We start from the raw sequence: 25,359 nt of genomic DNA, 5'->3' as shown, positions 1-25,359 counted from the left end.
TAAACAGCTCCCACTGTCAAGGAGAGGCCACCAAGCAAGCCTCCAGGTAGCTAGCCTGATGCAGAGACACAGTCCCTCAGAGGAGAGGAGAGGGCAGAAGGGATGAAAGAAAGATCGGCTACAAAAAGCATGGTGGCCGGTGAGGCAATGACCTTCATCAAAGACTAGATACTGTCTCTGAAGTTTACTGGAAGATGGTTTTCCCCTTCTATAAAAAGAAGAAAAAAAAAAAAGAAAGGGAAGGAAAGGAAAAGGAAAGAAAAGAAGATCATGTTGCAATTTCCTTCATCATAGCACCCGCTCAGGAAAAAACCCCAGGCCTTGCTTCACTTTCCCATCTGCGCTAACGGTCAGCTCCATCCTGAGCCTTGACTTCTGAGGCCCTGAGAGGCGGGAAGCAAAGATGGCCAGAGCCTGGGGACAGAGGCCACCCCATCACCCTGCGAGCCACCTGCCCACGCCTCCACCCGAGGGGCTGAACACAGGATGGATGAGATTCTTCAGAGCAAGAGAGAAGTCCTGTGAGGGCCCAAAGGCGGATAAAAATAGGCTCTGCCCCAGGGTCAGCTCGGCCAGCTCTTTTTATTACTCCTTTCCCCCCTGGCCCTACTGGATGGTCAGCCAACACCCAATCCCAAGCACTTCCTATTACCAGAAAGATCCCTGGGAGGAGGTCCTCTCTTTCCCCTCAGCCAAACACAAGATGGGAGTACCCAGTGCAATTCCTCACGTTACTCCTTAGCATCCCTCCCACCCGCCAAACTTTAGTCTGCGTCCTCCCCTGGGTGTGTCACAGGTGTGAGTCCATGATGTGTCTTCCGCCTACGCAAGGCAAAAGTGACTCCACCCCCTAAGCCCTTCCACCCTGAAGCCCATCCCACGTCTCCATGTCCTCTGGGGCCACCCTATTGCCCTGACCCCACTGCTTATGCACCAGCACCTCCCTGAACCTCTTTCTTTGTATGGAAACCCCAACATCAGACCACCTGGCCTGCTTCTGTCAGAGACTGTCAAATGCGAATATGTATGAAAAGGCACAATCCAGATTGGGGGGGGTGGTCTTTTTCATTCCTTTTACACACACACACACACACACACACACACACACACACACACGTGTTCACTCCCCTTCTGAACCATAAGTTCCCAAAGGCAGGGCCCATTCCTTATCGTTGCAGCAATTTGCACAAAATAAGTATTCCATAAATATTTGATGATACAACATAAATTGCTAGAGCAACTAAGTACTAAATTATAATGGATTCATGGAGGAACTGTCAGAGAGGCAGTATAACAAGCTGAAAGGAGCCCAGGTTTTAGAGTAAGACACTCCCAGAAGGAGCCCCAGGGCTTTGCACCTCTGATTCCTCCTGCCCCCTCCTGCCCCCTCCTGCCCGCTGGCCCCTCCCCGCTCCCAGCATTCCAAGGTGCACTCAAACACCACCTTCCCAGTAAAGCCTTCCCTGAGCCACACACACATTCCCAGCATTCCAGGGCCTCCTGCCCTCCTCTTTTTGCCACCATAACTATCACCTTCTGAGAGGCCGTATCATTTAATTATGTTTTGTCAGTCTTCCCTTGCTAGAATGCAAGCTCCATGCAGACAAGATTTGTTTTGGTTTCTTGGGTACACTTAATGTATCCCCGGGGCCTATAATAACTTATAGCACTTAGTAGGTACTCAGTAAATCACTGCTAATGAATGCATTGTTCTGAACATGTCTGACCATGTTTCCCCTTCCAGAAAATATAAGTTTTCTGTAAATATTTTTACTTTGCAGTATTATTTTAGGGCTTAACAAGAAGAGAAGTAAAAACCTAACACAATGCCTGACACAAAGTATCTGCTCAATAAAGACTTATTAATCTGGGAAACCTTCAGTGTTGCTAAACCTTCAACAGTGATCTGAATGAGACAGAAGACTGAAGACTGTTGTATGTATGCATCAAAGTCGATCTGCTGTTCTGATCTATCCTTAGGGAGGCTGCAAAAGTCATCCTCAGCACTGCTAATTAATTTTCTTGAGTGGTAAGTTGCTTCGGATCTCAGAGGGATAGAAGGCACCCTAAGGCAAATCCTGCTTAGAAAGGCAAGAGTCTAGTCTAAGCTGCTAGAAAGAATCAGCCCTCATTGTTCCAAATTCCTCTCATCTCATATAGCAGAGGTATTAAAGGGGTCTAAACCCAAGGGGATGACCCTGACTAGTCTCCCATTCGAGGCTAATCCTGCCATCTGGGCCTCCTGATGGCCCGTCAGCAGGGAAGACAGGAGGCAGACATGGAAGAGAATACATGTTTATAAACACTGGTTGAATGGCTGAATGAATAAAAATACTACAGCCTGGGGAAGGGTGACGAACACTGGCCTGCACAAAGTGAGGGCAGAGAGGAATAGGCAGTCCCTGCTGCCTGGAACCGGGGCTGCCCACCTTCTTCCCAGTGTAGGGCTGTTTTCCCAGCAGTGGGGTGACAGAAAGCCCTTCATGCAGTGCAGGAGTCCTCTGAGATCAGGTCTGAGATCAAGCCGGAGCCCTGTGATTCACAAAGGAGGAAACTTGAGTGAGGCCCAGACAGGTTCTCGGACCTGCTGAGGACCACACAAGCCGGGTCTCTCCGATACCAGTCCCCGTCTGTGTCTCCTACAAATCTGTGGCGTGGAGTTAAGTGGCCCCACGAGAGTCAAACCTCTGACCTCAGACCTGGCAACTTGGTACTCAACACTGGTCTTCTTGCAACACACAGGAACAAGGCCAGCCATCAGACCACCTTGGGCTGCATCTGTATGTCTGTTTTGTCTGGAGCTAACCAGAAGATACCAAGAGCTGGAGGAGAGCTGGCCAGGTCCAAGGTCTGTCCCTCCCTCAGTTAAAATTCTCTGAGAGGCAGAAGGGTCATCTCTGTAGTGGAACAGGAAAAGGAGGGGCTCTGGAACAGGGAGGAGAAAGAGAAGAGGCACCAATGGGAAACTGTGGTCAGGGCCCTTACAAGAACGAGAAATCCGTTAGCAGAAACAGAAGATGCCAGCTTGAGTCAGCAGATCCGAATGTGTGGAGGGAAGAAATGCCCAGAAGACTGTTCTGCTATGAATGGCTTTTTAGCAGACAGGAGGAAGAACAGGGACAGACACTTGGGGGGGGGGGGGGCTTTACTAGACCCCTGGCTCAGTGTCAGAGAGCCTAGCCTAATGTTCCACGCCCAGAGCCGTCCCCCTCATCGATCCCCTCCAGCTGAGGACCACCATCAGGACCTTATGTTTATGCACGTAGCGCCCACTATTATTCAATTATCACACCTTTATTAGGCAGCTAGGTACAATGCACGATGCCAAAATGCTCCATGATTTTTTTTTTTTTAATGAGGGCATACAGTCACATGGAAATAAGAGAATATAAAAAGATTGAAGATTGAGTCTTCGGGAACTTATAATCCAGTATCTAGAGGAACCCCCTGAACATGGAGAAACAGACTGAAACAGACAGGAGGGAAGAGTGTCTTGGCAAGTTGGACAGGGCAGGGCGGGGGAGAGCCACCTCTAGTGTGAAAGCTTTCATGAAAGTGGCAGCATTTGTACAGGGTGGAGTAGGTAGATACAGACAGGGGTGGGGCAGGGAGGCAAGGAAGATACAGATGGACAGATGGCATACATACCATACATGGGTAAAGGTGACTGGGCGGGGGGGTAGTCAGGGTCCTATTCAGGAAACAGCAAATGTAAGCCCCTTAAGCTGAAACATAGCAGGTATTCAGAAAAAAAACAAAAACAAAACCAAAAACCAGATTGGGGTCAGATCAGGGAAGGATCTGGAAATCTCCTGTATTCTACAGACAAAGTGAACCAACTGAAGGGTTTAAGCTGGGAAGCTACATGATCAGAGCTGGGCTTTAGGTCAAGTAATCCCCCATGCGCTCCAAGGCACTGAGGGGGAAGACCTTCATTCCCCAGCTGAGGTCCTCAGAGGCAGCTGTGTGTTTCTCCTGGCCCCCACCCCACCCCCCTGCTCTCCATTCCTTTTTTCTCAAACTCTAGTTTATGTTCTTTTTTAAAAATCTAAGGCAAGGTAACCAAAACAAGCCCAGGAAATCAGAAGGGTCCAGACACAGGCGAAGGGGTGCTCATACCCCTCTTCCTCCCCGCTAGGAGCCCAGGAGACTAGCACCCTGCCAGGAGAGGGGGATGTGAAGGTATGAAGTCCCAGAGAAACCCACACAGGCTCCGGTAGAAAAGATGTGATGCTTGGGAGCCCAACAGTCAGAGGGAATAACAGAACTTCAGTGTTTCTATAAACATAAGCATTTACAAAGCAGGCTATCATACATACTCATTCTGTCCCTGTTTCCTTCTACCTTTCAGAGATCTGGGTGCCTGTGAGGACAGAGGCGTGGCGAAGGGCACGAGATGACCCCTGCGACCCTCACCCACACAGGAGAGCCGACAGGGTGCTCCAAGTTCCAAGGCCCCTATGGCCTCTCCACCAGTCCATCTGCATTCCTAGGATGCTCGAAGTTCCACACGTGTAGCCTCCAGTGCCCAGGGCTCCCGCTCTACTTCCCTGCCCCCCATGGTCCTCTGAGCTCTACAGAAGTCAGGATTCTCCACTTAGAGAGGCTTCACTTGCCCAGCTCTGCTGACACCTGGCCTTTAGAATCTACAAGCCTTCCTCTAAGAATTACAGAAGCCAGAGAAGGAGGCCCGGGATAGAGAAGAGGGAGGGTACGGTTACTCCAAGGACAGGGGCTCCTTCTGTCAGAGTTAAAAATAAACTCTTAGCAATTTACACCCAACTCCTCCCTCCAGAAGCCAATGGGCCTTGGCAGATAAACTCCCTGCAGAGAAAATGAGGACCCAGGGGCACAGACAGGAGAAAGCAGTCCACGGAGACATGGTCCAGGATGTAACTCTAGCTGAAGCCAGAGGGCCCCCCAAGACCTACCTCAGTTCCTATTACTCTCCCTCACACACCTCTTCTCCCAAACAAACCCCAAGCTCAGAAAAAAAAAAACGCAGAACCCTTGTTTGCACGGTTAGGACAACTGTCCAAGGATTAGATAAATCACAAAGAAGAGGATGCCAAAGTCAAGCTAAAGGAAACACTGTGCCCAGTACCTAGCAGTTACACAGGCACCCCAGCTACCCGAGCCCCTGTCCCCCAGCTGCCCAGGATCCCTAGGCAGTAGGGCAGGAGGCCACCTCAGTGGACTTCAGTGGACACAGAGCAGTGGTAACCCTGCCCCCACCATCAGGGACAGCAGAGACCCATGTTCTCTGTGACATACGGCAGGTGCAAAGCTGGAAAGGCCAGAGGGGCCCTGGCCTGACGCAGGAAGGAGGCCCCGAGAGCCAGGGCCCACTTAGCCTTGGAAGCCAGTAGGATGAGGTCACACTTCTGAGCGTGGTAACCTGAAGCCCTGCACTGCAGAGGTGGAGAATTTAGCTGGGCAACAGGGCAGGAGTCCCAGGACAGGCAGCGTGCTCAGTAACAGGGCAGTGGGGCTGAGCACCTGGGACAGCCCCACTCGGGGGGCTCTCCTACTCATCCCCACACACCTTCTGGCAGGGAGGCCTGCTTCCCAGCAGCCTGGAGGAAGCCAGAGCAGGAGGAAGCACAGGGGAAAGTCTCATGGACTCTGATGAACTTTCGCACCCTCCCCCTGACCCATCCCCTGATGGAGAAGCAAGGCAGCTCCACGGAGCCTGTCTTAGGGCCGGGGCTTGGCAGGTGGTTGGGGACAACTTGCCTTCCTGAGCGCTAGGAGTGAGATATGATACCCGGAGCAGCACCAGCCACGGCTCACTCTCGGCTCCAAGAGAGGGGGGCAAACGGGGAGACCAAGCGCGGGAAGAGAGACTCAGGTCGGCAGTGTGGCAGGAAGACCTGGGGCTGACGGCGGGGCCACGCTGTGAGGGGAGGCTGCGGCAGTGACAGGTTTATTTTTAGCTGCTGGGACAGAGGGGCTGAGTAACAGTTCTAGGCCCTGGGTGGGAGGCCAGGTTGCAGATGTCCCGTGTGTGGGCTGGGAGCCTAGTGACACGAGGGATCATCACAATGGCAGCGAAGTGACTGACGCCATCACCTGCCACGGAGGGGTGGGGGACGAGGTGCCCCAGAGGAGCGTGAAGGTGGAGGAGTCGGAAGGGGTTTGCCAGTAGGTCAAAGACTCAGTGGAGACGAGAGAAGCAGAGAGAAGACATCAACAGTACTGTCCCCTGCGTTCCCCTCATCTTCTCTGAGACAGAAACGGCTTCGAATGGTGGCCACACAGTTTCCGCCTTTAGCCACCACTCCTCACCTTCCAGATGAGTGCTACATGGACACTGGCCACGGAGATGCCTGGGCCGTCCCTCAAGAGTAAGATGCCCTTTCATATGACTCTTCTGGGCAGCTCAGGTTCCTAGCAGAATCAACACAGGGCCTGGCCAGTCTTGGAGGGGAACAAGAGTTACAGATAGGGTTTGACCTTGGGGCCGCAGCCCAGCCTCTCCCACCGGCGGGCTAGCACACAGAGATGTTTACTGGATCAGAGAATAAAGACCCCAACACTGCACTGCCAGACGCCGCGTACAACCTCATCCCCCTTTCCACTGTGGTCTTCTTCCACCAACCACATACGATGGCCTAGCACACAGGACCCCACAGTCCAAAGCTTCAGGGCTAAAACTACTGCTTCAGCATTAAGTGAGCAGGAAGAAGAGGAAAGAGAACAGACAGCACCAGGCATCCCTCTCTCCTCTTGCTTCTTTGGACTTCTGATATCCCGTCTTACACAGCCTTGGGGAGGGGAGAGGGGGGAGCAAGTGGTACCTAGATGTAAATCCTAATTTCCTCATCAGCTTTGGGAACAGTCCCCACCTCTCACGTCTGAACAGCTCCCAGCCCACACCATATCTCTGGGTGAATTAGAAGAAGGCATCCATTTGGATGAGCCCAGCCACAAGCCAACACAGAGCCTGCCCGGTGGACAGTAGGTGAGATTGCGGCCCTCACTCCCTCCCTCGCCGGGTGCCCCCGTGCAAGGCACAGCCCGCACAACCAATCACAGCAGCCATGTCTGGTCCCACACCTCAAATGGGAACGAAGTTTCAGACAGAGAACATAAAGAATTCCTCATCTCCACCTTGAGACATCACTACACTAAGATTCTTTTGACTTCAAGGTAAGAATAGATGGGCACCCCACCCCCACGCCTGAGTTACACAGCCCATCCTCTCTGCTGAGGTGCTAGCTGGAACACTTTCCAAGTCTTCACACAAGAGAAGGAGCAGCTGGTCAGTGATGATTATTAATTAACTGGACGCAGCTACCCTAGAGCCTAGCGTCAAGCCTATCAAAAGGGCATCCACACTGGCCCAGGTGCTGCCGATGGTCAGACGTGGAGCAGGTCAGCAAGCCATCCTGCCAGCTCTTGGCCTCTTGCCACCCCCCCTGCCCTGGCACAGCCTTCCACCCCCCGCCAATATCAGTGCTCAGGAGCAACTGGTAGCCTGAACCTCTGACACATGCACGAAAGCCTGGAAAATTTTAACTTTTCACATGACCAGTTAACAGGGCGCATAGACGGGACCCCTTTTTTTGCTTTCTTCTCTAGCACTTAACCAATAACAAGAGGCTCATCTCTAAAAATTTGTATCCATATATATCTTAAAATGCAAAATCCCTCTAATGACGAGAAAAGGTACAAAATCTGATTTGGGTTACACACCTGGTGTACATCAAGCTGCCCAGTGGCATGGCCCCTTCTCTTTACCAATGTCCCCATTTAAGCCTAGTGACCAGTTAGTGGAGCTCAGTTTTGCACTGCAAGGGCCATAATCCCTCTAGCAACTAAAAAACCAAAGGAACCCAGACTAAGAGGAGGTCCCAGGGAACTGTGTCCCTGATGAAGACACAGTGTAAGACCTTGGGCATAGCGCTGACCCTTTCCTGACTGGCCTAGCCTCCCACTCCGGTGAGATAGAAGGAGTCAAGAAAGATGAACAGGGAGTGTCATCAACTTTAAGGTGCAAGGAGGTATGGGTCTCTTCACCACCCAGTCTTACATCATTACCCAGAGCAGCTGCGGCCCCTCTGAACACAAAGAACAACTCTGCCCTGCCCACTCACCTCCCTCCTGGAACACTGAAGCACCTGGAAGGGTGCAGTCCAAGGAAGAGAGGAAAAAAGAGACCCCACATGGCCCCTGGAAGAGCCTGACACAGAAGAGAGGAAGCAGGACCTCAAACCACCAGGGACAGCCCTGAATCAGAGCATGGGAGGGCCTCTTGGGCCTCATGGAAGGTCTCCAATGCAGATGCCAATGCCCTGTCCTTCCCCAAGGTGGCTGACATTCTTCCTGGCACGGCCTCCATACATCCCTCGCATCTGCGGGTACCAGGAGCTTTGGCCCCTCCTCCAACCCCAGGATCTGGCCAGGGATTAAGTCTGCGGTCCCGAAGTTTGGCTCCTCCAAGCCTCTCCCTGAATCCCTACACCTGCTTCTTAAGGGGATTCATCAACTGATGATGGGTCAACTCCTCCCGTCCCAAGCAATCAAAACATCTTAATCATGGGCACCAATACCTTAATCCTGGGAGCCTCTTCATTTCTCAGGCATCCACCAATATCTGGTCCTGAGGCCTGGGGCTGCTTTTCTCCTCCCTTCCATCAGCCACTGATTCCAGATCTTAGCTGGAGATTATTTTCATGCTCCATCAAAGCCCAGAATTCACAAGTGAAAAAGGACCATGAGTTGACCCAACTTTGATCCTGCCTCAGTGGACGCCAAGAGTCTGGCTGCAGTAAACAGGGGCCAAGGCCCCACGAGAGGGAGGGTGTCTCTAAAACCAGAAACTAGGCCTCCCCAGTCTGAACCTCAGTGATTTGTCACCCTTTTTTTTTTTTTTTTAAGATTTTATTTATTTATTTGACAGAGAGAGACAACGCGAGAGAAGGAACACAAGCAGGGGGAGAGGGAGAGGGAGAAACAGACTCCCCACTGAGCAGGGAGCCTGATGCGGGGCTCTATCCCAGGAACCTGAGATCATGACCTGAGCTGAAGGCAGACGCTTAACGACTGAGCCACCCAGGCACCCTGATTTGTCACCCATCTTTACAACAGCCTGTTAGCTTACTTCATACCCCTCAAATACTAGAAAAACTACTTTTAATATAAAGCTAAGTTCGGTTCAATTCTGGGCCACCAGCCCTACTCACTCTTTGCCCACCTCATCTCCTATTCTCCCCTCAGGGCCAGTGTCACCAGCCCCTCTTACAGATCTGCTCAGACTTCAGAGGCCCAGCAATGAGACCGCAGTGGCTCCTAGGATCCTCACAGATTTCCCTTCCAAAACTCTTCTATCCCCAACCACACGATTTCACCTCTAGACCCGCACAGTCCAGTAGAACTTTCTACCAGGATGCGTATATTCTTCCACGCTATCCTGTTCAGCAGCCAGTAGCCATGGTAGCTACTAAATACTTGAAAAGGTGGCTAGCTGATTTTTAATTTAATTTAGATTAATTATTTTTACTTAAATAGCCATGCATGGGTATTGGCTGCCATACTGGACAATGCAGACTACATCTGTTAACGCCTTCTCCAAATTGGTTTCTTGACCCCCTAAATTTTAAGGCACTTTATACGTCTGTATCCTCTACACAACCAAGCATATAGTAGGACGCTCAGCAAACTGTTAACAACCTATAACCACAGTGGATATAAAAGAGGCTGATTTGGGGCACCTGAGTGGCTCAATCGGTTAAGTGTCCGACTTGATTTCAGCTCAGGTCATGATCTCAGGGTCTTGAGATCGAGCCCCCCCTCAGAATCTGTGCTGGGCCTAGAGCCTGTTTGAAATTCTCTTTCTCTCCCTCTCCCTCTGCCACTCCCCCACCTCGTGCTCTCTCTTTCTTTAAAAGAAAAGAGGACGATTCAGTCAATGAAACTTTCCTCACCATGTGATTCCATCCAGCAAACCCCATTTTGGGACACTGCCCCTCACGCAGCCATGCTATCAATCTTGCTACCCGGGAGGTATTCAGCATGAGGTGTGCTGGATAGGACGCTGCCTGTACTCTGGGGCGGGGGGGAGCGCCTGTGTCTCCCTCTGTTTCCAGAACAAGCATGGGAGGTGCCGATTATCTCCCCTTCAGAACACCAAAGGAAGCCACACCACAGTGACACAAAGTGACCTGGGGAGGGAGAACCACCAGAGAAAGGAAAGGAGAAGACATCACAGGACCTTGTTTTCTCTAATCCACGCAATGGAAAGATAAACAGAGATAAGGTATGACAACAGTCTATATTTTGTAAAGTAATAATATGCTTCAACTAATCAGAGTCACGCAGCAGAGAGGGACAACAGTGCCAGCTTTAATTAAATTTGTTCGGCTAATACCCAAGAGTCACCATGACACAGTGAAGCAGGAAGCAGCTGAGGAACCCCCACGGGAATACAACCAATTATATTACACAAGTGGGTTGAGACTAGGTGTCCTTACCAAAGAAACAGTTAATAGAATTCCTACGTTCTTATACAAAAAATAAGATTTCTATCAAACACTCCCTAAAAGGGGTGGAGATGGTATAAAAAAATTTTTAAGAAAAAGCTTCTTACCTGATTTAAAACTCATGAAGCTGCTGAGTTGGTATATAAGCTGCCCTCCAACTTCGGGGGTACTGCTGGGGAGGCAATAAACACCCACCCGGCACCCCCTCGCCAACAGTCAAGGGGCTAAGAGAGGAGCTCCTCGGCGTGAGGAGCTCCGGAGCAGTAGCCGACCCCAGGTCCGAGCCTGCGGACATCACTGCGGTTACGAAGTGGGAAGAGGCCTGAGACGGGGAGTCAGGTGTCCCGGGTTCTAATCCTGCCTCGGCCAAGTGCACGGCTCTATTACCTCAAGTGAGTTTTTGCTCTGGGTCTTGGTTTTCTCATCAGCAAGACAAGGGGGTTAGATGAGATGACCTCTGAAGCCCCTTCTGACCCCGACGAAGTGTGAGTATGACCCAGAGCGAAGCAACAGCAGGCCAGAGAGATGGTGAGGTGAGGTCACGGCACCCACTAAAAGCCCTGAAGTGTTAGCTCTCTGAGGTGGAGGCAGAAAAGCAGCAACGCGAGTTGGGCATTTTTTTTTTTTTTAAAGCACTGATTTCACTTAAGAGGGCTAAGAGGTCACCAGATTACAGAAGGAGGGGTGCCTGGGTGGCTCAGTCGTTAACCGTCTGCCTTCGGCGCAGGTCATGATCCCGGGGTCCCGGGATCGAGCCCCACATCGGGCTCCCTGCTCGGCGGGGGGCCTGCTTCTCCCTCTCCCACTCCCCCTGCTGTGTTCCCTCTCTCGCTGTCTGTCTCTCTCTCTCTGTCAAATGAATAAATAAAATCTTAAAAAAAAAAAAAAACCATAGAAGGAGCAGGGCACGGTAGCCACCACCTCCCATCCAGTCTCAGAGCTGTGAAGAGGTCAGAACCCCATCCGAGGCCCTGCTCCCGCCCTACAGCTCCTGCCCCAGATCCCCAGGAACAGCCTAACACACAATGTAGAGTAGAGGTCTGATCCCTTTTTCCTCAGGCACCTTCCCAATGGGGCAATCCGTGCTAGCCCACAACATCCACCCCCCTTGTTTTATAATCAAAACACTCCTGGTTTTGAAAATCATTTCACTACTCAGCACCTAAGGTTAAGTTCATCAAGATTCAAGATCTAGAAATCTCTTTGGTGTATGTCTCAAACAGGATTATTTGGACCAGATTCCCCCCACAAGCTGTAATTATGTCTTAGCCAATATTTGGATATGGAAGTTCTGTTGACACTGCTGTCAGTCTCTGAATGCCTCATACCTTCTTTCTTCCTCTATTATTAAGTTTTTACACAAAGATGTGTGGGAATCTACAATTTAACAGTTGAGTCAACTTATAAGATCTGGGAGCAGACTGCCTGTCAAAACAGACTGACTTCAATCTTCACCCACTTCTAACCTGAGGAGAATGAATTATGAGTGTTATTTAGAATGCTGCTGGATTTTTCCTTTCAAAACTATTTACAGGAGGGAAATATCCAAATCTCTCCCCTATTCATTACAAGAACAGAAATCTGAATTACAACAAATCCGAATTGCCACCCTAAAACATTTTAGCGTGTGGTTTTCTGTGTCATTAAATAGAATAAAAAGAAGTTGAGAGCTTTTGTTCTGAAGTCTTTATATAATATTCCAGCTATCCAAGGGAATGAACAGCCATCGTCCCCAAACTGCTGATGGGTGAAGGCAGATGGCCTCTCAGAGGGACAGAAAACTCTCCCAGAAAGAACGTCTGTCACTTCCTCCCCGGTACAGGTTAACTGTGGTCAAACAGTCTTCACTCAACTCCACTCCCCAAGGTCAGAGCCACAGTTAAACCACCACTGCTCCTCCCTGTCCCCCCACTTACGAGTATGGAAAAAGTGGTCTAAGGCACAACAACCAAAAAGCCCACAGCAACAGCTTAGAGTAAAAACCGAAGAATCTGACAGTGTTGGGGCTAGCTGAAAGCTCTCCCCCCAAAGGAGAATGCAAGCAGCAAGGAAATAATTTTAGAGGCCTTAAAATCTGGAAATTGGACCTGCTTGCCCTCTGCAACTGCAAAGTGCCAGAGTTTTATTACATCTAATTATCTATCCCAACAGTTCCACCCATCACACCGATCTGAGTTGTGCATTAATAGCTGAAATACAGCTAGCTGAGGGGGGGCAGCGGGGGGGGGGGGGAGAAAAATATAACACAGGAAGTATTTTTCTTCTTCTCCAATCATTAAGACGCCCCAGGGGAAACAGGCCTGATGTGTCACCTTTAGAGATGCGGTTTGATCTGAAACCTGTCTGAGGGGAAAACCTTTTTAGTGACCCTGAACACTGGCTCACAGGGCACTGGAGACCCACCCATCTCATCAGACCTCCAAGTCCATTCTGTTTAACTTCTAAAATAGGTATTCTCACTTAAATCCTCATCCCCACCCCACCCCCAACCACCACACCCCCTTAAAAAAAAAAAGAGGCTGGGTTTCCCCAGCTCAAGGATAACGCTCCTTCGTACTGTCCACCAATCGCCTATGTCCAGGGCTCAAGTGGCCATCTCCGATTTGCGGAATCAGCACCCGGCCAAGCCGTGGTTTAGACACCGGGTTCACAATGATCAATGGAGCTATGGAAACAGCAGACATCGCGCCGGAGCCTGCTGGCCTCCCATCTGGAGCCTCACAGGCACTGAAGGTAGGAGGGGGGCCTGCTCTCGGATCAAAACAGTCCCTCCCCCGCGCCCGGGGGGGGCGGTGTCCCGGCGGAATCTCCAGCCTGGCACCTCCCGGGCCGGCGCGCCCCAAGGCGGCACGGCCGCGCTCGGGAGGCCCAGGGAAGTGAAATCACACATTCCGGCTCCCAAATAAGGAGCGAGGCTAAATAAACCTCTGCGATCCGACTTCTCCAAACTAACCGACCAACCAGCTCAATGAGTAATGAGCCTTTTGTGCCCGCAGAAAGAAAGAAAGGAGGGAGGCGAGGATGGGGAACCACAACCCCGGAAAATCACTTCCTTGAGCCGACGTGAAATTAGCAGAAGTGGTCCCGAAGCCAACCGTTGCGCCTCGGCTGGATCTGGCTCAAACCCCAAAATGGCAGAGTCCTCACGAGTCCTTTCGGGTCCCGCCACTCACACCCGGAGGTGACCGGAAACTCGGTCTGGCGGCGTGGTCCGCGCGGACCTGACCTTCCCCGCGGCCCGCCCGCCCCCTGCTGCGCACTTGGCTCCCCTCGGGCTCCCGGGACCGACAGCCCTGCCGCGGCCACTCCTCCGCGGCCGGGTCGGACTGACGCCGGGTCCGGGAAGGGTCCGCGCGATCGCGCCGGCGACTGTGCGCTTCGACTGCTCCGAAGCGCGGGGCGGGGGTCGTCCCCGGGAGCCCTCTCCCTCCCCGTGCCCGTCCTCCCCTACCCCCGCCCCCGAACTTACTTTTAGGGCGAATTTCTCCTGGGTTCTCTTATTGAAGATCTGCAAAACTTTCCCGTTGATGCCCAGTCCCAGGACCTGGGTGGTGACCTTGTAGTCGTCGATGATGGCGTTCTTCTTGATCTGCAGGCTCGACTTGACATGGAACTGGGGAAACTGCTGCGGGGGCTGCGGCGGCGGCTGGGCTGGGAGGTGAGGCTGGGCCGGGGCGGGGGGCTGCGGCGGCGGCGGCGGCGGCGGGTTGGGAAACAGCACCGGCGGGGTCTGGCCTTGGGAGTTGGACAGCATGGTGCCCGGAGACACGGGAGCAGAAGCGGGAGGGCCCGCGGCCGCCCCCTCCTCCAGCTCCGGACGGGGTCCCCGCCACCCCCCGCCCGGCTGCGAAGTTTGCTCCGGGCTGGAGCCGGCTTCCCCGCCCCGGCCCGGCTCCAGGCTCGGCGGGTCGCGGGGCTCCGTGGGTCCCGCCGTGCGCCGCTGGCGCCCACCAGCCCTGCTCCCTCCCTCCCACCCTCCCCCCGGGGGCCTGGAGCTCGGGGGACCGCGGGACGGCGGGGGCCCGGCCCGGGGGGGAAGCGGCCGCGCGACAATGTACCCAGCCCGGGGGCCGGCGGCCGCGTCACAGCCTCGTCTGCGTCCGGGGCCGGTCCTTAAAGGGGAGGGTCGGAGGGGCCGGGCTTGGGGAGGCGGGGCGGGGCCGGGGAGGTGTGGGCGTGGGGGAGGGGCTGGCCTTAAAGGGGAGGACGCGAGGCCTCCGGAGTGTGGAGGGCGGGGCCTTCGGGCTGGGGGCTGTGGGGCTGAAGGACAGGGAATGGGGGCTGAGAAACCCTAGTTCGTAACTCATCAGGGCCACGCAAAGGGAAGAGGGAGGCGTATGAAAGTAGCTGTATAATTCAGATAGAAGAGCCACTTTCTTCCAATTGTCTGTCTCTTTTAGACCGCAGCAGCCAATTGGGAGAAGGGGTGTATTTTGAAGGCGAGAGGTGGCTGACTAGTAAGTATTAGCGACAGGAGACCTCGGGGTGAGCAGGAATTACAGGGAATTACAGAGGTCCTTCGTCCTCGAAATAGGTGCGAGGCAAGTATTAAATATTTTCTAGACCATTTTCCTCGGAGTTTTGCACTTCTTTTCTCATACATTTGTTTTTCAGTTAAAGATTTATCATTGTGTAACTATGAAGAATGTAGCAACTATAACTTTGAACTTTTTTTCATGTAAATGAGCTAAAAAAAAAAAAAGGAAACTGAGTGGGAAAAGGATAGACTGACCTTCAGATTTCCTGGGTGATCCTGAGCAAGCCATTGCTCCTCTCCCTCAGCAGGGAGAATAGCAATACCTTCCCACAGGGGTGTGGAGAGAATTAGATAAGACAGCGTAACAAAAAGGAAGGTCTGGCAACTAGGTTCTGATCTCCAGCCTGGAAGAGTTAGTCCCTGAACTTGCACCATTAGAAGTGGGTATTTTTAAGAAGTTGAGTTCTAGTCTCGATTAGCCCCATACCTCTGAGAAAGATACCAAGGATCTAGCTGGGCCTATAATAGCCCAGGTCAGGGGAGGTGACTGGGGAGGCTCTATATATAAGCTGATACAGAGCCTTTAGACACATTCTGATGGGGGTGGGGGATGATCATCAAATACATCCCTGCTGACCTCTTCCATGCTCTGACAGGTAGAACAGTTGAGAAATAAGACAAAGGAACCAGACAGGTGAAGACAGAACCTCAGCTTGATTACTGAAAACACAAAATTAAAAATGGGGCTTGAGCTATGGCCACATATGGCCCCTAATGTGTCACCCCAACACTCCAGAAGGAGCGAGAGGTGGAGCAAAAGGCAGGAGTTACCCTTCCGGAACAGTTCTTTCCAGGGTGGGCAGCAGAGTTCATTCCATGGGGCCGGGAAGGAAACACAGATATTGGCCTTTTTGAAGCAGAGTTAATTTAGTGGACAACTTAACTGTGTACAAGGTGCCGTGCTCAGCCTCACAGTGGTAAATGATGTTCGTGGAAGAAAACAGACAAGTACAATAAAACAGCATGGCGAAAACGGCATAGACACGGGTCTGGGAGCTGGAGGTAGAGGGATTCGCCTCCAGCTGCAGGAGCTGAGGGTGGATGTGGTTAGAGAGCTCCCCCCACCCCCTGACTCTTCAAAGACACAGAGACCGCCTCAGGCCACAGAGATTGGAAACCACCTTCCCCTCTCCGGTTCTGTAGTATCGCTATCACCTTGCTATCACCTCGCCGAGGCTTCCATGGGAGATGCCCAGGACTGAAAGGGACGGATGCAGGGATGGGGAGAAAGCTCCAACTGCTCAGGCTCTTTCTCCGCTGATGGAAGGTCCCTGGTGCTGCTCCTGGCTCTGAATTGGTCTTCTTCTGAGCACAGAGCGTCACTGGGGGCTTCCTAGTGCTTGGCATTGAGTTTTCACCTGCTTCTCTCCACATGGCTAGAAAGAAGATAAGCTCTTTGCCCTTTCAGAGATAGAAAGGTACAGTGGAAAGAGAACAGAGTTTAGAGACAAATGACCTGAGTTCAAGTCCATCCTCAAGTTAGGTTACTGTGAGCAAGCCATTTATCCTCTCTGTATCTGAGCAAATGAGAAAAATAATAACATTGACTTTCAAGGGTGAGTGAGAATTTAATGAGATCATATTTATGAGAACTCTCATGAACTTTTTTCAAATTTATAGTTTTTACAAACTATAAATTATCAGGAAATAGTAAATATTATTATTATTATTATTATTATTATTATTATTATTAAAGTATGACTGGCTGGTTCCTCTGCTCCATGCCCCCTGCCTGGGGATCTGTCCTTGATATCAAAACTACCTTCCTAACTAGCTGGGGCTCTGGGGAGATGCTGAAGCCCAGTGACCTAGGAATAACAAGACAACAGAAACCCCAGCTGGGGATCCCTCTCTGAGTTACATGGTCTGTGTAGGCCTCGGGGCACGCAAGGACTCCAAGGGCATGTTCGTGTGCATGTGCATAGAGCTTACATAAACTGCACACAGTCTCCAGAAAATGCACACCTACGTGAGCACAAACACATCAGCACAATGTGCCTGGCATGTAGCACAGAATCCATGCCTAATGGATGCATAATAACTGGGAGTGAGCTGGGATAAAGGGAGAAACACTAGGCAAGAGATCCAGTCTTAAGTTCCCTTGCAGACCAACTAGTCACAACCTCACTAGAGTCCCTTGCCCTCTCAGTTCCTTCTTTCTCATCTGTGAAAAGCAATAACACATCTGCCCTGCCAACCTCATAGAGCTACCGTAAGAATAAAATAAATTTTTTTCCCTTAGGACACAGAAGTCCTTAGTCCTATTTATACAATGCTACACTCTCGATGTGTAATAAACTTCTTAAGCAGTTTTTATGGATGTGTAGGAGCACTTCGAAAAGTTAAAAGTCTATGCAGATAGAAAGTACTATTTTTGTCTATTATTGACATGCAGATACATAAGCCACGTGATACTGTGCCCACAAAGACAATTAAAAGACCTCATGTGCATAGAGTCAGAATAATTTTAATTCTTGATTTATGACACAGCCTCATTATTCGTCCAGGTATCTCTACTCTTATTTGGCTATCAGTTATTTTTAATAATGCAAGAGGCACCTGTGAATCCCCTGCCCAAAATAAAGACTAGGGCTTTGACAGTGAAATAACTAGGTGGTTCCTCCATCTACCTCTGTTTCCCCAGCCAAAGATAACCATTATCTTGAATCCTGTGTTCACCATTCCCTTGCTTTCCTTTTATATAGTTTTATTTCATAAGGTATAGGTGTCTGGCCTTCATAAAAGATAAAGCTGATAGTGTCTTAGAAGGGAGGTGGATAAGAGTGACATTATTAATAAGATGAGGTTAAAATAAAGAAACATCTGGTGATGATTTCAAAGTATTCTCTACATTCTCATAGGGATGATGATGTTGATGATGATGGTGGTGGTGGTAGTCGTGACTGGGTGCTTAGTCTGTGCTCAGCCCTCCATCTGCACCATCTCATTTAAATCTTACAAAAATCTGTGGCAGATTTCTAGTTATTTGAGACAATACCCATTTCCCCCTCTTTAATAGTAAAGAGCTTTCAGTATTTAGCTAAGCACATGACTGCCCTGAGTAAAAATTACATCTCCCAGCCTCCATTATAGCAGGTTGTGTTCGTGAGATTAGGTTCTAGCCAATGACTTATAAATGGAAGGGATCGAAGGGGAGTTGTAGGTCCTCCTCCTTCTCCTCCTCTTTTCACTCCCCTGATGGCTGGAATGAAAATTTAATGGCTGGGGCTTGAGGAGCCATCTTGGATCATGAAGTAGAGGCCATAGGGTGAGGATAACAGAACAAAAGAATAAAAGCAGCCTATGTCCCGGTGAGCATGCATCCATCATATTAGCCCTAAATCACTGACCCAGTCTTTTATATAAAAGAGTAGTAAATGTCCTTCTTGTTACAGTAACCGATATACTAGGTTTTCTATCATTCACAACCAACCTTAACTATTAGTTATCCCAACTATTATACAGCCTTATGGGTATGTACTGTTATTCTCATTTATTTGTTTTATAAGAGAGGAAACTGAGTCTTAGAGAAATTAAATAACTTTCCTAGGGTCACAGAGTTCACAAAGGACAGAACCCAGGTCTTTCTGAGCTGAGGTCCATGGTCATGTCCCCCAGTCTAAACCCTGAGCAAATATATACCCACACATCCTTCTTGTTTTCAGAAATATAGTATCTGCCATTTCTGGGCAGGAATGACCCAAAGAGCTATGGGCTACCCTTTCCATTTTAGATAAACCTTAAATCTCCCACATCTCAGTTTCCTTCAACCTTCTAGTATAGGTCTGTGTTAATTTGCATAGCTGGGTTATATTATGGGATAAACCATGACTTCATGGCAATCTCTCTTCTCCGAGCTTCCCCACCCTGCCTTCACACCATCAGGGAGTAAACATCTCCTATTGTACTATGATGTGACATTATAAATGGATGACAGAGGATAGGAATCTATGGAGGTGGGTTTCTTGGAAATGTTCAGATAGCATGCTCTTGATGAGATAGGATCATCCATAGGCTGCTAGATATGCATATGCACACAGATAAACTAGACTTTGTATCTAATGCTAGTATGGCAAGAAGCAGAATATTGCAGAAGGGAGCATGATTCACAGGAAAAGATCTGTCCACCAAAAACTCACCCTTGGGAAGAAAAACAACTTGGGGCCTAGGGAGAGATAAGCAGTCTTCATGTCATAGGCTAGTAGTTCTTTGATAAAATGAGAGAGTCTTCAATGTGAGGATGACATATACATAAGAATCATTAGTCACAAAAATTTCTATAATCTCTGAAAGTGCTAAGAGCTGATCCACGGAAAGAAATTCTACATGAAGCAAGTGATGCCAACAATGCCCTATTGAAGGCTTCCCAGAGGGGAAGAAATGCTCTGCTCTCTTACCCCCCAATGCCCTTGTCTGTACCCCAAACTTTGACAGTTTAATGCTACAGCAGGGAGCAGCTACAGGGGTGGAGAGGAATGGGAATGGAGAGAGAAAGAAGGAAGTATCCAAAGGGGAATAGAAACTTTGCCTCTGCACAACAATAGACACAACATGGTCCAAAGGGACTACAAATGGGGCTAATTAGGACTACAAGATACCTAATTATAATTCTGCAGCTTAGTATGGGAAATGGAGGGAAAAGAAGTAAATATTCTACCATATTCAAGACAGCCCAAGACTGTTGTCCCTGTATTAAAAACTTTGCCCCTCCAGTCAGTCTAACCTATATTGGGCATGTCAGTTGCGACTCGGATGCTCGTTCAGTCTGGAGACTGAATTGGGGAAGAGAGACAGGAAAAAGGAGTTCCCATCCAGAAACACAACCAGAGTGTGTCCACCCAAAAGGTCATTTCATCTTTGCCTGGTGATCTTGTGTCCCTCGGACTTTTTTTCCCTCCTTCCCTCACTTAAGATAAGAAATGGAAGTGAGAGGATGGGAAAGGTGAAGAACACGTGTGTGAGCATGTGTGCACGTATGGAATGGCTAGTGTTTTCCTAAGGGCATAATGATCCTAGCTTCACATGAGAACATAATTTTCAGGCACAGGGCATGGTGGAATCAAATTCTGAGTTCAAATCTTACCTCCACCACTTCCCACTTAACATATTAAGTACACCTCAGCACTCACGTTCTATAATGAAGGGGATGATGATTCCCTAAGTTAAATACACAGGCACCATTTTGAACTGTTCCTGGCACATAGGAATTGACCTCTATAAATGTGAGCTGTGATACTGCAATATATATTCTCCTGCCAATTATTTCCTTCAATCCTCTCAACAAGGCTGTAAGTAGTATAATTTCTGTTCTTTTGATCACTGGAAACACTGATGCTCAGAAGGTTAAATAACCGGCCAGAGTCGTCACACTAGTGTGGGAAGAGCCAGAACTCAGACTCATGCTGTTCCCACATATGTCAGAGTCTGTGTTTCTAAACGCTCTTGTACGTGGTCCAGCTACCTGACACCTGCCAGGTCACTTGGGAAGCCATCCCAGCCCGTGTGCATGGCTCAGGAGAAAGAAAAACACTCTGCAACCTGCAATTTACTCTTATTCCCAAAGACACTCCCTCTAAGCGAGGTAAAGACAATGAATAAAGTCATGGCATCATTAATGAATTTGGGACCCTAGCAAGTATAAGCTTTTGAGGAAGGACCTGAATATATGAGGTATGTGTGGTATCGATACTATGTTTTGTTTTGGTTTTGCTCATTTCATGACAGAAGTAGGAGCTCATTTTTTCCCCACATATCTTGTCAGATTATGAAAGTTGTAATATTGTAGAGATGAAAAAGACCTATGGCAACCACCTAATTTGTCTCCTCCCTCCAAAGACCACAACTATAGCATCATAGAGGTAGGTAGGTGTGTGACCCTAAAAACTTTATACTCTCAGAACTTCCGGTGCCTCATTATAACACTGAGTAAGTTTTTCCTTTTGTGTGACCCATATAGCACATGCTACAGGCAAGTCCCTATCGTTCCTGGATGCTCACTCACTGATGCCAACAAGGGATCTCCCCACGGCACCAGACAGACAGCCAGAGGCCCCTTCCAGTGGAGCGGCAGGTGCAGGGGAAACTCGCATATGCTGCAAGACATGAGTTGGCATGTGGGTCAGCCTGACCTGCCTGCAGGTGCCCATCCCCCACCATCAACTTTGTGCTCCCCTCTCATATCAATAAACATGGACTGCGCACCAATTAGTGCCAAGTACCAGGCCAGGCATGAGAATGCCCAGAGGCCCCTGACAGGCCTTGAGTGCCTTGAGAAGTTTCATATGTATGCAAATATGGTGATGGTTATATATGCTCATAACATAAAATGTATAATTTTACCTTTTTTTAAAAGATTTTATTTATTTATTTGAGAGAGAGAATGAGAGAGAGAGAGCATGAGAGGGGGGAGGGTCAGAGGGAGAAGCAGGCTCCCTGCCGAGCAGGGAGCCCGATGCGGGACTCGATCCCGGGACTCCAGGATCATGACCTGAGCCGAAGGCAGTCGCTTAACCGACTAAGCCACCCAGGCGCCCCCACAATTTTACCATTTTTAAGTGTACGGTTCATTGGCATTAAGAACCTTCACATTATGCAATCATCATCACCACCCATCTCCAGAACTTTGTCTTTGTTCTTTTGTGACTGGCTTATTTCCCTGAGCATAACGTCTTCGAGGTTCATCCATGTGGTAGACTGGGGGAGAATTTCCTTCTTTGTTGAAGGCTGTGGTGTATGTATACATCATCGAATGTACTTACCACCTTCTGTTTCCCCATTCCCCCCTCAGTGGACACTTGTTGGCTTCCATACTTTGGCCATTGTGAATAACGCTGCCATGAACATGCGTGTCCTAATGTCTGTTGGAGCCTCTGCTTTCCATTCTTCGGGTCTAGTCCCAGAAGTGGAATCGCTGGATCATATGATGATTCTGTTTTCATTTTTTTTTTAAGAACTGCCTCCTGCGCTGTTTCCATGGCAGCTACATCCTTCCACATCCCCACCAGCAGTGCCCAGGGTTCTTATTTTTCTCCATGTAACTAACGCTTGTTACTTTCTAGAGCTTGTGGGTTTGGTTTTGGTGTTGGTAATAGCCCTCCTAAAAGGTGTACCCTTGAAAGGGTTTAAGCGTGGTGCTCCTGAGCTCATGAACAGGACAGATTCAGCCAGAAAGTCCTCACTGAAGACGTGACATTTGACTTAGGCATCTAAAGATGGGCAAGTGGGGCGCCTGGGTGGCTCAGTGGCTTAAGCGGCTGCCTTTGGCTCAGGTCATGATCCCAGGGTCCTGGGATAGAGCCCCACATTGGGCTCCCTGCTCGGGGGGAAGACTGCTTCTCCCTCTCCCACTCCCCCTGCTTGTGTTCCTTCTCTCACGTCTCTCTCTCTGTCAAATAAATAGATAAAATCTTAAAAAAATAATAAAATAAAATAAAGATGGGCAAGAAATCTCTGGGCAGAGGAGGAAAACCACATAGGAGAAAGAGGGACCACTGAATGACTTGAATGGAAAGAAACAAGAAATCGCATGGCCCATTTAGAAGCCGCAGGTGGTTGGGGCGCGTGGGTGGCTTAGTCTGTTAAGCATCTGACTCTTGATCTTAGCTCAGGTCTTGATCTCAGGGTTGTGAGTTCAAGCCCCGTGGGTTCAAGCCCAGTGTGGGGTCTACTTTTAGAAAAGAGAAAAGAACAGGAAAGAAAAGGAAAGGAAAGGAAAAGAAAAGAAAGAAAAAAAAAGAAGCAGGGGGTCAGCATGGGCTGGAATATAACATGTGCACAGGAAAGTGTCAACATGTGAGGTGGGAGGCAGATACAAAGGCTAGAAACTCCACTAAGGCTTTGGACATGGGAAACTAGGGAGCCATTACTAATGTATGTGAAAGTGCTATGCAAATTTCAACACATTATATGAATATAAGGATTGAGAACAAAAAGGAGAAAAATGTTTTTAAAGAAACAAATGCACTAAGACTAATACACAATACCTGGAAAATGGAAGTGGCCTCTGGCATCTGCCAGAGAAGACACTGGGTCCGCAGAGTGCTGGCACTGGCCCATGCCCTCCCCGTCGGCTCCCAGGTACCAAGGCAACAGGTAACAGGACAAATGGCCTGCCCCCGCTGCCCTCCCCGGGTGGTGGGGGGGCTCTTCCAGGCCTGGCGGGGTTGCAGGAGGGACGTCCTTCTTCCTCCTGGACCAGGGCACTCGGCAATGCTTCTCCTTCCAGTGCAACATTCCAAGTCATTCAGACACTCGGAAAATCTCAAACCTGAGCAGCCACCTGCCTCTGACAGCCCCTTCTAAGCCTGGAGTCGGATCCAAATCAGGTCTCCCTGATGCGGTTGTCTGTCTCACATCCTTACCATCCCTTCTGCCATGAGGACAGGATCGAGGGACTCTTCTCTATAACTTAACATACAGGAGATTAACAAACTCACACTTTTTTTTTTTTTTAATTTTGGAACCTTTAATACATTCACGTGGAACAAAATGCAAAAGCCCAAAAAGACGTATAGTAAACTGCTCCCTCCCATTCCTAAGCCCTCGGCTACCCAGTTGTCTGTCCCAGTTTCTTGTAGCCTTCTGGAGGTATTGAAGGCAGTCCAACCTCCTACCTAGGCACTAGCAGGGACTGCGTCTGGCCTCAATCCTGGCACAGCAGATCCTAAACTCCAAAGTCATGCTGTTCAGAGGAAAGCGTGGGACCAGCCATGCCACCTGAAGTCAGAAGGCCCCGGGTGGCTTGTGGGCCAGCCCAACCTCCACAGTAACCTTCCTCCTTGGGTTTCCGGGATCAAGCCGTCCTCCCCAGAGTGTGAGGCTTCTCCTGGCCTCAGTGAGGGAAGAAGAATACAATTCCTCATGCAGAGGGCAGGGGATGACAGCCAAGTTGGGGAGTTGGGTACGGGAGTATGGACGCGGGTGGGACAAATCCTGACAAAGGAGAGACAGAGACAGGCGCTCCCTGGATGTGAGTGTGAGCCAGGATACCAGAACCTCAGTCTGCGGAGTCTTTTGGTGTGAAGGCCCCTGTAACTCAGAGTACGACTGCTAAGAGGGGCGTGTGAGTAGCCTTCCCCTGGGCCTTCCCCAGACAGGTCAGGGCCAAGCAGAGGTATTTCTTCAAGTCATAGAGCTGCCTTACTGGGCCACAGAGCTCCCGCCCGCGTCACTCCCCAGGAATCTGGCACTTGTTTACCATGAAGAAGTGTGGTTATTACAGAGCCTAGTGGCCCTCCTCCAGCTTCCCCAGAGTGTGTGGAGGAGCCCAGGGCCTAGGAAGGGAGAACTGCTGAGTAGAAAGACCAGCAGACTTCCTGTGGTTCTGCCCCTCCCAGGGCTCCCTCACCAGGACAAGTCAGAGAAGAGCTTGGCAGGACTCTGGGGGCCTTCCTTGGCGGAGACATCTGGGACCTATCTTCTACAAAGTTGGGAAAAGAAAGAGCAGGGGAGCAGTAGAAGTAAATGAAGGCCAACAGGTAAGGAGCAGGGTGAAGGACCCAGGAAGAATCGGAATCCATGTGACACCACCTCTTGTGTGCTCTACACTGTGTTAAGAAATAACAGGATCTTGGGGAGGGAGTGAAGCCTCGGAGGAGATTTACGTTCTGCAAACTTTCCATCCCTAGTGACTTGCCCAATGCATGTCACAGAATATGACATTGATATTTTTGCTGGATGGATGGAATGGAGGATGGCAGATGGTGCACAGAGAAAGACAAAATCATAGGCTCTCATTTATTGAGTGCTTAGTATGTTCCTGATGGGGTTCTAAGTGCTTCCGTGTGTTAATTCAATCAATTCCCACAACAAGCCTGTAAGGTGGGTGTTACTAATATCCTTCCAGGGGCCCAGACAAGGAAATTGAGGCCCAGTGAATTTTAGAGACTTAAAGGAAGGACTGGAATGAGGGTTTGAACATGGGAAGCTAGGACCCAACACTGTCTTCTTAGGTCCCACAGTCTCCGACAGGGAGCAGGGCCAGCTGGAAAGGGACCATCCAGAGATAGACAACTGTCACAGCCTGGGGTCTAGAGCTCTATCCTAGAGTTTTCTTCTTCTATCAGTTACCCTGCTGTGACCTCATTGCCATCCCAACCCCTGGGTGGGCTCCACTGGGTCCTTATTAAATCTTAAGGAGACTAAGATGGTTAATGGTTTTCCCAAACCCAAATTCCAATAATCTACTCATTTGGCTCAGGATCTTGGTACAAAAGCCATAAAATTACATGGGCCCTGGTACTAGCAGAAGAGCCCAGCTCTGTCTCTGTTTTTGCTACCTCTCCTCGGTGCATTTTCCTCATCTGTTCCCTCTGCAGTTTTCAGAACATTGTCTAAATG

At 49.8% G+C, this 25,359-nt stretch overlaps 1 protein-coding gene across 2 annotated transcripts in view; it reads right to left on the bottom strand.

Moving 5' to 3' along the window:
- MAPKAPK2 (MAPK activated protein kinase 2) overlaps nucleotides 1–14,427 on the bottom strand; it is a 44,838-nt gene extending 30,411 nt beyond the window's left edge. For both annotated transcript variants that reach the window (XM_032422178.1, XM_032422179.1), the window contains exon 1: nucleotides 13,954–14,427. In XM_032422178.1, the coding sequence (XP_032278069.1) occupies nucleotides 13,954–14,238 (285 nt within the window). In that variant the 5' untranslated portion in view covers nucleotides 14,239–14,427. The remainder of the gene's footprint in view (nucleotides 1–13,953) is intronic.
- Nucleotides 14,428–25,359: the final 10,932 nt, after the last annotated feature.

The sequence above is a fragment of the Phoca vitulina genome, unplaced genomic scaffold, assembly GCF_004348235.1.
Source record: "Phoca vitulina isolate PV1807 unplaced genomic scaffold, GSC_HSeal_1.0 scaffold26, whole genome shotgun sequence".
Taxonomy (NCBI): Eukaryota; Metazoa; Chordata; class Mammalia; order Carnivora; family Phocidae; genus Phoca; species Phoca vitulina.
Note: the sequence above shows the minus strand (reverse complement) of the source record. Positions and strands in the feature narration are given on the sequence as shown.